The sequence below is a fragment of the Lotus japonicus genome, chromosome 6 (assembly GCF_012489685.1).
Source record: "Lotus japonicus ecotype B-129 chromosome 6, LjGifu_v1.2".
Classification (NCBI taxonomy): domain Eukaryota; kingdom Viridiplantae; phylum Streptophyta; class Magnoliopsida; order Fabales; family Fabaceae; genus Lotus; species Lotus japonicus.
This window is the reverse complement of record NC_080046.1, coordinates 871,236-885,237: the sequence shown is the minus strand read 5'-3', so window position 1 is coordinate 885,237 and position 14,002 is coordinate 871,236. Positions and strand designations below refer to the sequence as shown.

Sequence of the window (14,002 nt, the reverse complement as noted above, 5' to 3'; positions counted from 1 at the left end):
CAAGCAACCAGACAAGGGAATTCTGCAAGGAAATGGGCATACAAATGAGGTTCGCTTCTGTGGAGCATCCACAAACAAACGGACAGGTGGAATCCGCAAACAGAGTGATTTTGCGTGGGTTAAGGCGACGGCTCAAGGAGGCTAAGGGAGCCTGGCTGGAGGAACTCCCGGTGGTGCTATGGTCATGCAACACCACTGTGCAATCCACTACAAAGGAAACCCCCTTTAGAATGACCTATGGGGTTGATGCTATGTTGCCAGTGGAGATTGACAACTTCACATGGCGAACCCAGCCAGATTTTGAAGGGGAGAATCAAGCTAATATGGCGGCGGAGTTAGATCTCCTGTCTGAAACGCGTGATGAAGCGCACATTCGAGAAACCGCGATGAAGCAGCGTGTGGCTGCCAAGTACAATAGCAGGGTTCGCGTCCGAGACATGCAGGTTGGTGATCTGGTCCTCAAGTGGCGATCGGGAGCCCCGGGAAACAAGCTTACTCCTAACTGGGAAGGGCCTTACCGCATTATTAAAGTTCTTGGTAATGGGGCCTATCACTTAGAAGAGCTTAATGGAAGGCGGCTACCTCGGTCGTTCAATGGTTTGAGCTTGCGCTACTATTATAGTTGATCGCAGGCGAGAAAGCGAACAAGGCGGAGTCGCCAGAGCCAGATATCTTTAAAATTTTCTGAAAAGTGTTTTCAAATTCTCCAATGTACTGCAACAACAAAGCGTGCTCTTTTTCTCCGAAAGGAGTTTTTTAATGAGGCGCTCCATCAATAAAATAAAACGAAAATTCACGAAATTCGTGTCCAAAATTCCAGGGATTCCCTGACGATCGGAATTGCCGATCGACATAAAGAATTACGGCGATCACTAAGCGGGACAAGCTTGATCCCCAAAGGGGCCTGCTGGAACCCTGAAGGTGGCGGCGATTCCACAAATGGCCTTTGACGCCTGGGAATCACCCCCCGGAAAGTCTGACGTGATCGCCGGTCCCGTAAACGATGTGCTGGGTAAGTCTCGCCAGAATACGACGAGCACCGTTAACTAGGCAAAAGTCTTGGGACCCCCAAATGGCCATTGGGATCCAAGCATTGTAAGCCCCGAGCGGGCAAAGCCCCGGGCGAAGCCCTCGAGAATGGAGGCTGTTTCTTCCTTTGGGGAAAACGTCTAAAGTCTTGGTGGTGGAATACCAAGCAACAAGTCCTAGTTAAAATTAATGCACGAAGTCGTTAGGCGTAATTCAATCATATGACGCGTGAAAAAATAGCGCAAGATATAAGGTCGGCGAATGAATAAGGTGGAAGGCGAGTGCTTGGACACTCAGGATGTTGAGTATTTTATTATTCCGGCGTGGTGGGGTGATAAACTATGAAATTCATTCTTAAATTTTTTAAGCAATAAGAAGGCGGCGACACTAGAAGATCCCTCTTCGCGGCGAGGTGGAGAAGACGCAGGGCGTCCATCATTTGTTGGGGGCGGGCTAGGAGGTGCGTCCTGGCGAGGAGGAGACTGGGGGGGTTTCATTTTCTTTTCTTTTCTCCCCGGCAGGAGCATCAGAAGACGTGGCAGCTGTTGTGGCATTGACGGTGACAGATTTCTCAACAGCTGAAGGTTGGGAGATGTTGGCGGTTGTGTCAGCGGTTGGTGACTGATCAGCAGAGGTAGTTGTAGCATCGGTGGAGGCAGCTGTGGCACCTACAGTAGTGGACTTTGTGGCGGCTGTAGAGGCCACGTCCGCGGAAGCAGATTTGGGGGCCGGGACAGTGGTTGTCTCGGTAGCTGCGGCGGCGGAGGCTTTAGCAACACTTTTGCCTTTAGACGCAGCGGCGGTGGTGGGCTAAGCGTCAGGGTTGGAAGTGCCGGCGACGGAGGAGGCTTTGACCAATTTTCTCCTCTTAGGGGCTTTGGCGCCCTCACCTTAGTTCTCGGCACCGCCCCGTTTTTTCCCATCGCCCTCAGCGTTGAACTTTGGGGAAAAGCGGGTCATTCTCCTCTCGCGAGCCTTCAAGAGCTCGGCGTTTGTGAAGTTCATATCTTCTGCAACAATAAAAAACATCAGTAACAACATAAGGGGCAAGAAAGAAAATGTCGATAATAGAAGTAAGCCAGGGCAAGGAGATTCAGAAAAGCTTTGTCGTTGGCGGACAAGGATTCCTCGGAAGGATCAGTAATCCCATTGGGCTTCTCCGTCCAGTAAAGAGGGAAAAGGGCGGTCCCGTCCCTAAGGGTGAAGGCCTCCAGATAGGCGGGGTGAACCGCCACGCGAAAGTACTTCCGCGCGAAGGAGGTCTTCGCGTTACTTTTGTGGGGATTCAGGCACTTCCGGCCGGCCCGGGCCTTTAAGGAAATCCATCCTTTGTTTTTGATGGATTTGGGGTCAACATCGTAGAGGTAGAAGAAACTGGTGGGGGATGGGGCGATGCCAACCGCGGCGCATAAGATTTCAAAGCACCGAATGAAGGCCCAAGCGTTGGGGTGAAGTTGGCAGGGCGCCGCATTGATGTCGCGGAGGACGGTTTGGACAAAAGGCGAAAAAGGGAGCCTGATTCCAAGCTCGCTAAACATGTATTCGTACGCAAAGAAAAAGTGAGATCTCTTTACGTCGCCGTCTAGCTTGTGAGCCCAGGGGCGGTCTTCAGGAAGGCAAATCCAGATCCTGAGTTTGTCGTTAAACTCGTCATCATTGGACAAGCCACCCAAGGAACCCACGAATTCCACAATGAGGTTGCTATCTTGGAAGATGGAAGGTTGGTCTATGGCCCCATGAGTGGGGGCAACTTGGACTGGAAGGGGCAGAGTGGCGAAGGTTTTTAGCCGGTAAGCAGGGATCTCCGGGACCTCTAAACGGAGGCCGCCGACTGCGGTGGAATCAGGGTCGCTTTCGGAGGAGGAAGTGGAGTGATTAGGGGAGGTAGGGTTTGAAGCCATTTTAGAAAACAGCGAAGTGAAAGACAGGAGAAGATGAGTATGTATATGATGCAAAGATAAGGGCAGTAGGACTCACCGGAGTAAGATGTGAAGAGTGGGTAGCGGAAAGGGTGATAAGCGATGACTCCAGAACGGAAGTTGGCAGAAGGAGTCTGGTAAGCGATTAGGGAGGTGAAGAGGGGTTTCGGAAAGGGATGATTGTAGGGAAGAAGGGTTTTTATAGGGAAAAGGGGGAGTCTGGAAGGGTGACGCGTGTTGGACGCGTGTGGAAGGTTGGAAGTCATGATGGTTTTTGGGGAAGTGGGTTGCGTGTAATGGGGAGTTATTGCGCACGATGGGACGGTTATGAAAAGTGAAGTGACGTTTCCGGAGAAAGGGGGAAATTGATGTAACTGACGCATCACGTGGGGCAGTTGAGGATTCGAAGGGTTTTTGAAATAGGGGAAAGCGCGAAAGGCCTCGCCACTGTAATAGCCAAACACCATCGCCCGATAGGTGACATCAGCAACAAAGTTTAGTCGCTCGCCGGGAATACTGCCAATCAACGTTTGGGTGATCGGCACGTGACCAATGCCTGCCATCTCTCCCGCCGGCGGACGATCAGCCAGTACGGAGCGATCGCTCTCGCCGCTTGTGGACTACCGCCAGTACGGAGCGATCGCTCTCGCCGCTTGTGGACTTGTGGACTTGCCGGCTCAGGTTGCTCGCTGCTTGTGGACTTGTGGACTTGTCGGCTCAGGTTGCTCGCCAATTCAGTGGACTGGATGACTAAAGATGCTAGTTTCCTTTTGCTCACGCCATGTTGGCAACGTAGCTCGCTTCTCTTTTCTCAAGCCATGTTGGCAGCTTAGATCCCAGTGTACTATAGGACACATGTAAAGGCATTTAAAAGACACACTTAGCTCTCGTACTTCGAGCTCGGTGTCTTGTGGACTAGTGGACTGGGCGAGCCCCTAGAGGGGCAACGCCCAGCGTGTAGCCCGCCCCGAGGCGGGGCCCTGGCCTTAAGTTGGGCCTTTGTCTCGGAGGCCCAATTGGCCCAATAGGTAGTGACCAAACTCTATAAATAGGAGGGAGTTACCAATTGTAAGGGACTTTGGTTCATTTTATGAAATCACATGAAATTCAGCATTCTCTCTCTCATTCTCATTCTCTCTCCAGCACAATTCTCCACTCTCTAGGTACTATACCTTTCTTCAATGTTCATTGCTAGAACACAGATATTTGATAATACTGCTTGAACTGTTGGAAAGCAGTCTACTGTTTTCATCCAATCCATCTAGTTTCCACCTGGGAAGAAATTTCATTCCATCAATATACATAAGGACAATAGACAAGTCCCATTTATGCACAGAAAGGGTGCAAAACTTGCTGAGCATGTTCAGACTTGGCAGTTTCCTTTGTCTTCAACAGAAACTATAGAGAATGTATTTATTTCAAGACAGCAAATTCTTAAAGAGAGACTCTTCATGAATGGGTCCATGCTAAAATAATCGTGGAAAAAACATCTGAATAGGCGTAAGAAGATTCTGCCAAAGCTTCATCGAGAAATGTCAATTAGCTTTTAGCCTTGAAGGGACCCAACATAGGAAGGAAATATACAGGGCTTATGGAAGAGGTGTTAGGCGTGGATGTCTCAAGAAAAAAAAGGGAATGCAACCCACGACAGTTTTCTAATCACATTTTCCTTTTCCCTGCACCAATTGACAGGAGCTCAAAGCTCCTGAGTGCATCATCATGACCACCTCTCGTCCTTGCGGCACGTGCAAATGATGATTTAGACTCGGAACCAGGTTGAACCCTCTGAGTGGTAGATAGACGACCACTACTAGAGACCATTCGACTGGAACGACTTTCGTTAGGCTCAGCAGACGAGCTTGGTCTGCTGCTTGATACGACAGGCCGTCTTGAGGCACTGCCATTTTGAGAAGAACTACGAGCCCTGTGAGAATCCAGTTGCTGCAAAGATTATTGACGTTAGATAACGAGAAAGATTAAGTAGTCAATTTACTACTAGTAAAAATTGCACCAAAAAATAAAACAAAAGGACAAGTTATACAAAAAGAAAATGATGTGAATAGACACTAACCACAACTTTGGAAGATGGAACATCATCTGAAGACCTATGCATGGAGTGATCTTTATGCAGTCCATGCCCAGAGCTATTCTTTCTTGAAAATGCCTCCACTGCGCCTGATAATCTATCCCGAATCTCTTTTCCAACTAAAATAAAAGTTAAAGGAGTTAGCTTATGAAAGTCTTCCCATTTACAACTCAAAGAACTGAAACAGCACAATCATTATAGTGTATCATGTAAGCATGCAAGTTAATTAAACAAGTGGAAATAATTCTCATTCTCAAAACTGATATAAGAATAAAGTACATGCATTGAGAATAATAGAACTTCAAGGCTAATGAAACCTTGAGAAATCAAAATCATTTATCAGCATAGCAGTGAAATGCTGCAGAAGAAAACAGAGATAGGATTAAACCTGAAGGCCGTTCTAATCTCTCTCCAGATGGTCCAGGGTTTAAGACTGGTTTCCCACTTGGCTGTTGAAACTGTATCGAACAATTAACTCAGCAATAAGCATTACAGAAGATGCAATGAAACCAAATTTATTGCCTCTTTAAATATGAAGATGAAAATTATTACATTAGAAGAACTTACTCGAGCTCTTGAACTGGATCCAATTTGAGGATACTTCAACATAGTCCAATCAAATATATAGTCAAACTGATAACCTGTAAAAGAACCATTTCTAAGTTACTTTCAAAGCCTTGGAAGAACTTTCAACTGAGGAACAATGAAGCATATGCATCTGCAAGTTAACCTTCTCTAATGAATAGGTCCCGAAAGAGCCTCTTAAGATATGAATAATCAGGTTTATCTTCAAACTGCAATGATCGGCAATATTGGAAGTAAGTCGTGAACTCTGCTGGATGTGACTTGCATAAGGCCTGTCGCAAGAATCCATAACATTAGTTCTTTGCAAATTGCAATAGATAAAATTTAGAAAAAGAATTATTTGATTGGTTTGCTGCTCAAATGAATATAAGATATTGATGCTGAGAAGAAAAATATATATTTATAAATGATTCAGAAAATAAACGAATCATTCTATTGAAAGTTGAAACTAAATTCAGTAGAAAACCAGACATCATCCTGATATGACCAATGATTAAAACCATAAAATTATTTCTGTGAAAAATTCTTGTTAGTAAATATCAGTACCTCTATCGAAGTAAGCATCTTTTTTTCACTTATTTTGTCATATTTCTGCTTTTTAGTGCCAGCTCTCAGGCCTTGCCATGGAAGACTAAAAAAAATTTCCATACCATGTTGGAGAATATAATGAGTAATGACTAATGAAAGACTACTAAAGTAAGAATCTGATCATTGCAACCAACCTTCCTCTTAAAAAGTACATTAGCACATAACCAAGCGATTCTAGATCATCTCTTCTGCTTTGCTCTGCAGGATGTTCAGAACAAAGAATTGTAAATGTACACCAAAATTGAGTTAAAGAATTTAAATTAAAAAGCTTATTCGTTAGCATCTAAAATAAATTGCCTCACTCACCAACTCCAAGGTGTGTGTTAACACTTGCATATCGAGCAGTTCCGGTAAGATTCTTGTTTTCCCTATCATGAGAGTAGTTTAATTTTAAAAAATGGAGAGACACAATTCTAACTGTAAGAGCTACCAGTTAGAAATAATCAATCTATCCATTATTGCACTGGCATACAAATCAACAAAGAACTGACTTGAAAGCTGAAACAAAATGTAAATTTCATGCCAACACCCCACCCCCGCGCCAAAAAAACCAACAAAATATCTAGGTAATCTGCAAGAAAATATGGTCAACAATATTGATAATAACTACATTATAGATAAACAAGTGGAAACACTTCTCGTATCCCTGCCATTGCCCCATCCCTCCCTCACCCCTGCCCTAGTTGATTAACAAGAACTGCAAATGAAGAAAGGCTCAGATTATTTTTTCCTTGGCTGGTGATCACTTGAAAATAATGGACGGTTTCAGAGGATGACAAATAAGATAAGCTAGCAATAAAATAATAGAGGAATTCTCATGCATATTCAGGTAACAGGTGCGGGTAGTTAAAGCTTAGTTTGCACCCACCCAGCTTATACCCCTAACAAAATCAAACCTGTTATCAATCCAAGCAATACAAGAAACAATATTCATTGAAAGCAAGGTGAGGAACAACCCAAGGAAGCTGGGGAAAAGTACATCAATTATTACAGCAAGGAGAGTTTAAACCTATGAACTTCCAAAAAGTAACATACAAAACGGAATAACATATGAAGGGAAAAACATGCATTAAAAAGAACTGCAAACTTTCAAATTTAACAATCTTATACTTGGCACCTGTATGGTATATGCTTATGTGTTTGAAGATCGCGATACTTTTTTGCAAGGCCATAATCAATTATGTATACCTGTAATGTATTAAAAAAACAATCAGGAAGTTAGAATACATAATAACCCAGAAAAATTTTAGTTGGTGGTATTAATTGGTACAGCCAGCAAAATAAATCAAAATCAAATTAGCATGCACATCTTTAAAATTTGAAAAATAAAACCTTTAAAAACAAAATACGAGTAGTTCAGCTCAAATGCTATTTGAGACGCTACATATATGTTGTCAGTGTTGTATGAGAGAACCGAGAAAAGAAACGTACAATATTTGGTAGTAGTAAAGCCTACAAACTTAATTTTGTATACATGAGACCTGTCAAGGAGTATGTGAGACTTGAGATTCAGGCTAGGCCTAACTCTACCCAAAAAGCTAGTTAGGGGGGAGGATTGCTCCATTTATGAGGGCTTATTTGGCCATATCACAGCCAGAGCTGGATACTTTGAGTGTGAAGTATATACGACTGGACATCAGCGGGTGGCACAGAAAATGGGTCTATGATAGGCTCTAACACCATCTTAGAATTTGGATCTAGGTCTAACTCTACACCAAGAGCTAGCACAGGGGTGAGGATTGCTCTATGTTTAATAAGAACTTTCTTGACTATATCTCTAGTAAATGTTGGACCTCTTAACAGTGAGTTTAACAGATTCTTTCTAAGTTATAATGGAAAGGGTGAGCATAGGTTAACATTAATTTACCTCATTTAAAATCATGTTTCTAGACAAATACCCAATAACAATTGTAGGCTTGGACTGACCAGCTGCTCCAAGATAAGTAGTAAAATACAGTTAATTGATAATGATGATGAATAGCGTCCACATGCCTCCTTACTACCTTTTCGAAATCCCTTCTTATATTGACTAACACCACGACTCAACTGCCAAGCTTAGACCATGACCAAATCAACACTCTTAACATATTCACAGTACTTATTTAGTTATGCTCATAAAATAGGGTTTTACCTCCATTTATAATACCCAGAAAATAATTCTAGATGAAAACTAATGAATGTTTGCCTATTACAGATTTTATATGATAGCTTGATTTTAGAGTATGTCCAAATTAGTTCAAACTTCAAAGTTTGCTTTCAAAATAAATCCATCCAATAAAAAGAAAAAAAAAGTATTCTCCCACTCAGTAAGGTTGGTCGCATGGATCAAATAACGCCATAATGTCCTATTAAATGTTATAAAGATATGAAATGAAAGGAATGTACAATTAACAAGAAAACAAAAGAGAGACAAAATATTCATTCTAAAGATGGTCCCTACTCCCTATAAGAATAGAAAAATATGCTAAAATGAAACATAAACATAAACAAAAGCCTTATCCCACTAAGTAAGGTCAGCTATATGGATCACATGATCCATATTAAAATAGGCCATTTTCGCGTTGGCTGCAGCAGGCCTAACACAACCTTTCTCCTTTAATGAAAATATGATTTAACCAAATGATCTTATTATATAGGATATGTCATAGAGGTTTGTTGGGAATGAGAATGTACTATCAACAAGGAATATATGCTTCCTGTGATGATGATTGAACAGGGGAAAGTTGGCTGAGTATAGTAAAAATAATCTACTTATGGGCTACTAAACACTACAGCTCACAAGGAATTTACAAGACCGATAGGAGAGACAAGAGAATATGGTCCCATCCTCTCAGGAATATCTTCCTTATAATGTAAAATCACCTGCCCGGTTGGTACCGTAGACTACAGCTCATTTAGAGTTCACAACATTCAGGTCTCAGTTTGCTCATGTCCCCAAGGTGACAAGATTCTTAAAAATACACATTAAGAATACCAAACAGTGAGGTAAGTCGCCAGATGAGGCTGCATTAAAATAATTGCAAGAAAGTGATAGATACCTGATTCGCCTTGCGACCCAAACCCATTAAAAAGTTGTCAGGCTTTATATCACGATGCAGAAAGCCCCGGGAATGCATATACTCAACTCTGTTTATCTAGGTATTAGGTATAAGATTAGTAAAATACTTCAACTATATGTTAAAAGTATGATTTGCTTGAATTCAAGCTATACTTACTAGCTGATCTGCAAGCATCAAAACAGTTTTCAGAGTGAGTTTTCTATTGCAATAGTTAAACAAGTCTTCAAGACTTGGTCCAAGAAGGTCAATAGCCATGACATTGTAGTCACCTTCAACTCCAGACCATTTTAAATGAGGTATCCCGGCTTCATATAAAAATAACACATTAATCAGATGACCTCATAAACTAATGAGCTCGCTTCATGAAAATTAGCAGATGAAAATCTTGGCTGCATAAAAGAAATTGAAGAAAGTATAAATTCGGAAGAAAAAAAAAGAACCTTACTTCCTCCTTGAAGAAGCATATACAATTTTGATTCATAGAGAAGTTGAGGATGCTTGGTCTTCACAGATTCCTACAAGCAAATAAAAATATAGGGGAAAAGTATTGGCACATGTATTACATTACGCTCTTCAAAAAGAGTCTATGGACTACAAGCACAAATAACAATCATAAAGCACAAAGCCAAAACTTCCATTAAGTATTTTCAAGCAATCCAACTTTGAGAACATGCCATAGGCTAATAGCACATTTAGTAGAAGTGTATTAATCTTGAAGCAAGAAACTGCATGTCAAATAATAACATGTAAACCAAATTCTTGACTTAGATTATATCCTTTTTAACATTTTTTCCTTTTCTAAGACCCAGAAGGAAAGTCCCAGGACTGAAGGGTAGTGCCTACTTCCACAGACTCATGCTGTCGTGTGTATAGACAAAAAGGGAAAACTCCATACTCTAAAACACCTTCCAATGTTCAGATCGTCCAAGCTTGAGGAAAATCATTACAGATGCAGGAGTACAGGACAAACCAAGGGTGTCAAAATAGAGTTCTTACCTATGATCTAGAGGGGGTGAAAGACTGCAAATCGTGTGATCATAACACGGATCATAAGATCCTATCGAATATATAGAAGTGTAAGAAAAATATAATTCACTAATACAAAGTAATCATATCAAATGCAAGTAATAATTTAAATATTTATTTCATAACTATTATATTATTAGTACCCCATTGTTTATATTATATTAGAGTGGTTGTGACAAGAAAAAAGGAATGAAAAAGAATGAAAGAAAAGACAAAAATTTAAGAAAGGTTGTATTGTAAATGAAGACCCAAAACAAGCCCAACTCCTGGCTTTCAGAACATTGCAAATGCTCAAGGCACAAGCGACAACTCACGTTAAAGTTACAACTCATAATATTAATACAATATTTTTTTCTAACAAATAGAACTAAAACACAAATAAAAAGCTAGACAAGAAATTATCTGGATATTACTATACTCCAAATCAATGAGACAAAATGGATCCTAAAAAAAGTGTATAACAGAACAAAACATAGCACTGCACAGTGCACACATAACAAACCAGAAGCAGTAAAAAGGTCAGACTGTGATGCACCCTCTCTCTCTCTCTCCCTCTCAACCTGACTCACCACCAAACCTCTTCTAAATCGTCAGCCGCAAGCTACAAGTGCTAGCAGCCATAGATCAAAGCACAATAGTTTGGACTTGGGAAGGGTTGAATGGTTGACAAAAGAACTAGTAAGGCTTGGGATCTTCAGACTTTGGGTAGGCTCGTGATTTATTTTTCAGAAATGGGCAACTAGGCCAAGTGATGTGTTCGTCCATATCATTGGGATCATAGCAGCAATCAAACTCATAGGAACATGCAATCCTGTGATGCAAGTTGTAATTGACAAACTTGAGACAAATAATGATGTAAAGTGTAAACTTTATGCCCAAGACCGTATAAATATAATTACAGTAATAGTGACTGATGATCATGCCTACTAGAGCATATGACAGTTCTATTTCCCTTTTGAAGTTTTTCATCAGTGTAAGAAGCATGTATAGATCTGCAAATATTCTCCTAAATGAAAGTCAAGCAACCAGCATGCAAAAATAGCATAACCGCTAACACAGCCCAAGTGACACGCGCTATGTTTCACATCAAGAACAACACAACAATCTATATATCATGGAAACACAAAACAATCATGTCAAGAATTCATAACTATACTCACCAGCTTGACAGCCACTTCCTCCCCACTTTGCACATTAACACCTAAAATAAAAGCACCAGAATATGAAGTCCAAAATATTGAAAGCAAACAAATAATGATAAAAAAGACTTGAACTAAGTGCATTATTACCCAAATAAAGCTCCCCAAAAGATCCACTCCCAATCTTCCTCCCAAGCTTGAATTTTCCACCAATAATGTGATCCATGATCACAAGCCCAATAACTCAACTTTGCAAACTAAAAACCACTCAACTTTGCTATACTAACACATGAGTTTCTAAAAAAATAAATTGTAAAAAACTAAAAAATTTCTAGATCCTGAAATAAGGTATCGTATTTAGTCACTCAAAAATTCAAATCCACCAAAAAAAGGGGAAGATTTTGATCAAAATAGGATCAAGAAAGAACAAATAATTTACAAGACACGCATTGCTGGTTGAATCGAAGTAAGCAAGAATCTGGATCCTTTCACCTCTTTTTCGCCGGAGACGAATTTTGAGTGGAGGAAGAGGAAATGGAGTGAGTCTGGTCGGAAAATTTTGAGATTCTAGCAAAGAAAATGGAAGACAAAGTTTGTCAACTGCACAGCTGCTATTGTCAATTAAATAAATATATAATCATCACTGTTACTATAATTATTACGGATGGAGGATGGAAGTAGGTTAGACTACCGACAAGCAGGTCGGGATATCGACACAAACGAATGTCTAACCTATATTGGACTTGAGTCAATGTTTTTTAAAAGCTTATTTGGTTAAAAAGGTTTAACCGTGATAATATAATAACAACATTGAGAGTTCTTATCAAAAAAACAACATTGAGAGTTTGATCATAGCCGAGCCCACAGACAAAACACATTTCATGGTCAATCGTTTACTTTTAGTTCAAATATCTGTGACGAGCGAATTAATCATTGATACATGCGGAATATCCATTAATACCCTTGAGCTCACTAAAACAATCGCGTACTGCTTAGTCTGACCGTTGATAATAGCGATATTTTGTGACGGTTCCCAGAACGTTGGTAATTACATGTTTTCTTGTAGTGACTGCCCTATGTTACCCATAGCTTCATTACATCCGGTATAAGTTCTCTAAAGACTCTCTACCACTCTTCAGAAGGTAGACTTAATTCACTTCCCTTGTTCACTCTCAATGGGTGCCTACATGGTTTAAGCATATTTGATTCATCTTTGACACTTGGTCTATTTTATTAGTTCCCATGTAGGGATATTTGGAGTTAGGTATCAGGGTCCTTCTACTATATAGAAGAGCTTGTGTCAAAATCAGATTTTGAGGAGAAGGGCCTAAGTTAGACTCATTAGGGTGCTTCCTTCTACCTCACCGTAAAGAGCTCGTCTAATGAAGCTTCTATCATCCATGAAGTTGAGGAACCTGTTGTCCAAGTTGAGCTCTCACCTCAAAATGATGTACACATGACTAATTCTACATCTTTTGAGGAGATTCCACCAGCCATTGCTAGAAGATTGGATGCTATAGAACATAAGATGGATCCCCAGTATTAGAATCCCTATGAGCTAATCCTAGAGCATCTCACTTCATGCCCTCCTACTTCTCCAACTTAGTATTTTATTTTTATATGCACTTTACAAAGTTTTTACATATAAAAACTTGAATATTCAATTATATTTATGTTCTTTTCTTATGCTCTTTATCATGTTTCTCTTACATTTGATATTGATAAAAATGGAATGAAAACGTAAGTAATAAATTATAAGATTAATAGGAAGTAGCGTTGTAAAAAGAATACAACTTTTTCTAAAACAATTGAGGCTTCATCGAACTCCATGAATAAAGTAAAATTATCCATGTGCTTTGCAAGATCGCTTTTCCAATGATTTTACATCTATTTGCTCTAGCAAGCTCGGATGGAGATCCAAAGCACACATATCCTTTGAAAAATGAGCATATATGTTATCTATCATTCGTAAATAGTACAAATAACATGCTCTTGCTGCCTAATTTCTTTGGTCAAGCTTGTAATGTCGTGGCCTTTCCATTGTGGTAGAATTGATTGTTACTTTCCCCACAGACGACGCTAAAATGTATTTCCGAAATCATAGCTAGTGGGTGCTCTTGACCTTCAGCGGTGGTGCTCAGTCCTAGACGAATCTTCTGACATGGTGGTGCGATGTTGAGACAATGAGGGGAGGTACATGCAAAGTCACTTTGACGCTCAAGTCAGTACGAGAGCCTAAAGAAAGTGTTTAAGGTCATAGAAGAGCAATAAGTTAACAAAATGAGTAATGCTTGAGAAAATGAACGACCAAACATGTATTTATAAACATGGTGAGAGTCATACTCGAGACGCTGAATTTTGATAAAGTCTTCACTATAACTTCTGAGAGGATAATTGCTCGTAAGCAACCTTACAATTGTCTTATAAATGTGTCGACTGAGATCCGTTCAGCTGACTGTTGGACGAAATGAAACTCGCTCTTAATCAACATGGTGTCCACTTAGTTGTAAAACCTTGAAAATATAACTAACGGTATTGGGCCTAATTGTCTTTTGCGCCAACTAGAACTAG

At 40.5% G+C, this 14,002-nt stretch overlaps 1 protein-coding gene across 2 annotated transcripts; it reads right to left on the bottom strand.

Annotated features, from left to right (window-relative positions):
- Nucleotides 1-4,290: 4,290 nt before the first annotated feature.
- LOC130723995 (casein kinase 1-like protein 10) lies at nt 4,291-12,048 on the bottom strand. Of its 2 annotated transcripts, XM_057575150.1 has the most exons (14): nt 11,582-12,048; nt 11,453-11,493; nt 9,712-9,781; nt 9,423-9,571; nt 9,246-9,341; nt 7,325-7,395; nt 6,514-6,575; nt 6,342-6,405; nt 6,166-6,250; nt 5,765-5,891; nt 5,602-5,675; nt 5,423-5,492; nt 5,020-5,153; nt 4,291-4,889 (listed from the first exon to the last, which is right to left on the bottom strand). In XM_057575150.1, the coding sequence occupies exons 1-14, from the start codon at nt 11,655-11,657 to the stop codon at nt 4,608-4,610; spliced, it is 1,401 nt and encodes a 466-aa protein (XP_057431133.1). In that variant the 5' UTR covers nt 11,658-12,048; the 3' UTR covers nt 4,291-4,607. The 2 variants fall into 2 exon arrangements, with proteins under 2 accessions (XP_057431133.1, XP_057431134.1); XM_057575151.1 differs by lacking the exon at nt 11,582-12,048 and having other exon boundaries at nt 9,707-9,781; nt 11,453-11,499.
- Between the last annotated feature and the right edge of the window lie 1,954 nt (nt 12,049-14,002).

Coding starts and splice junctions, on each gene's coding strand:
- LOC130723995 (XM_057575150.1), bottom strand. CDS start 11,657: ATGGATCACATTATTGGTGGAAAATTCAAGCTTGGGAGGAAGATTGGG. Junction 6,406..6,513: donor TAACACACACCTTGGAGTTG/GTGAGTGAGGCA, acceptor AACATCCTGCAG/AGCAAAGCAGAAGAGATGAT. Junction 5,154..5,422: donor GAGATTAGAACGGCCTTCAG/GTTTAATCCTAT, acceptor CTTTTATTTTAG/TTGGAAAAGAGATTCGGGAT.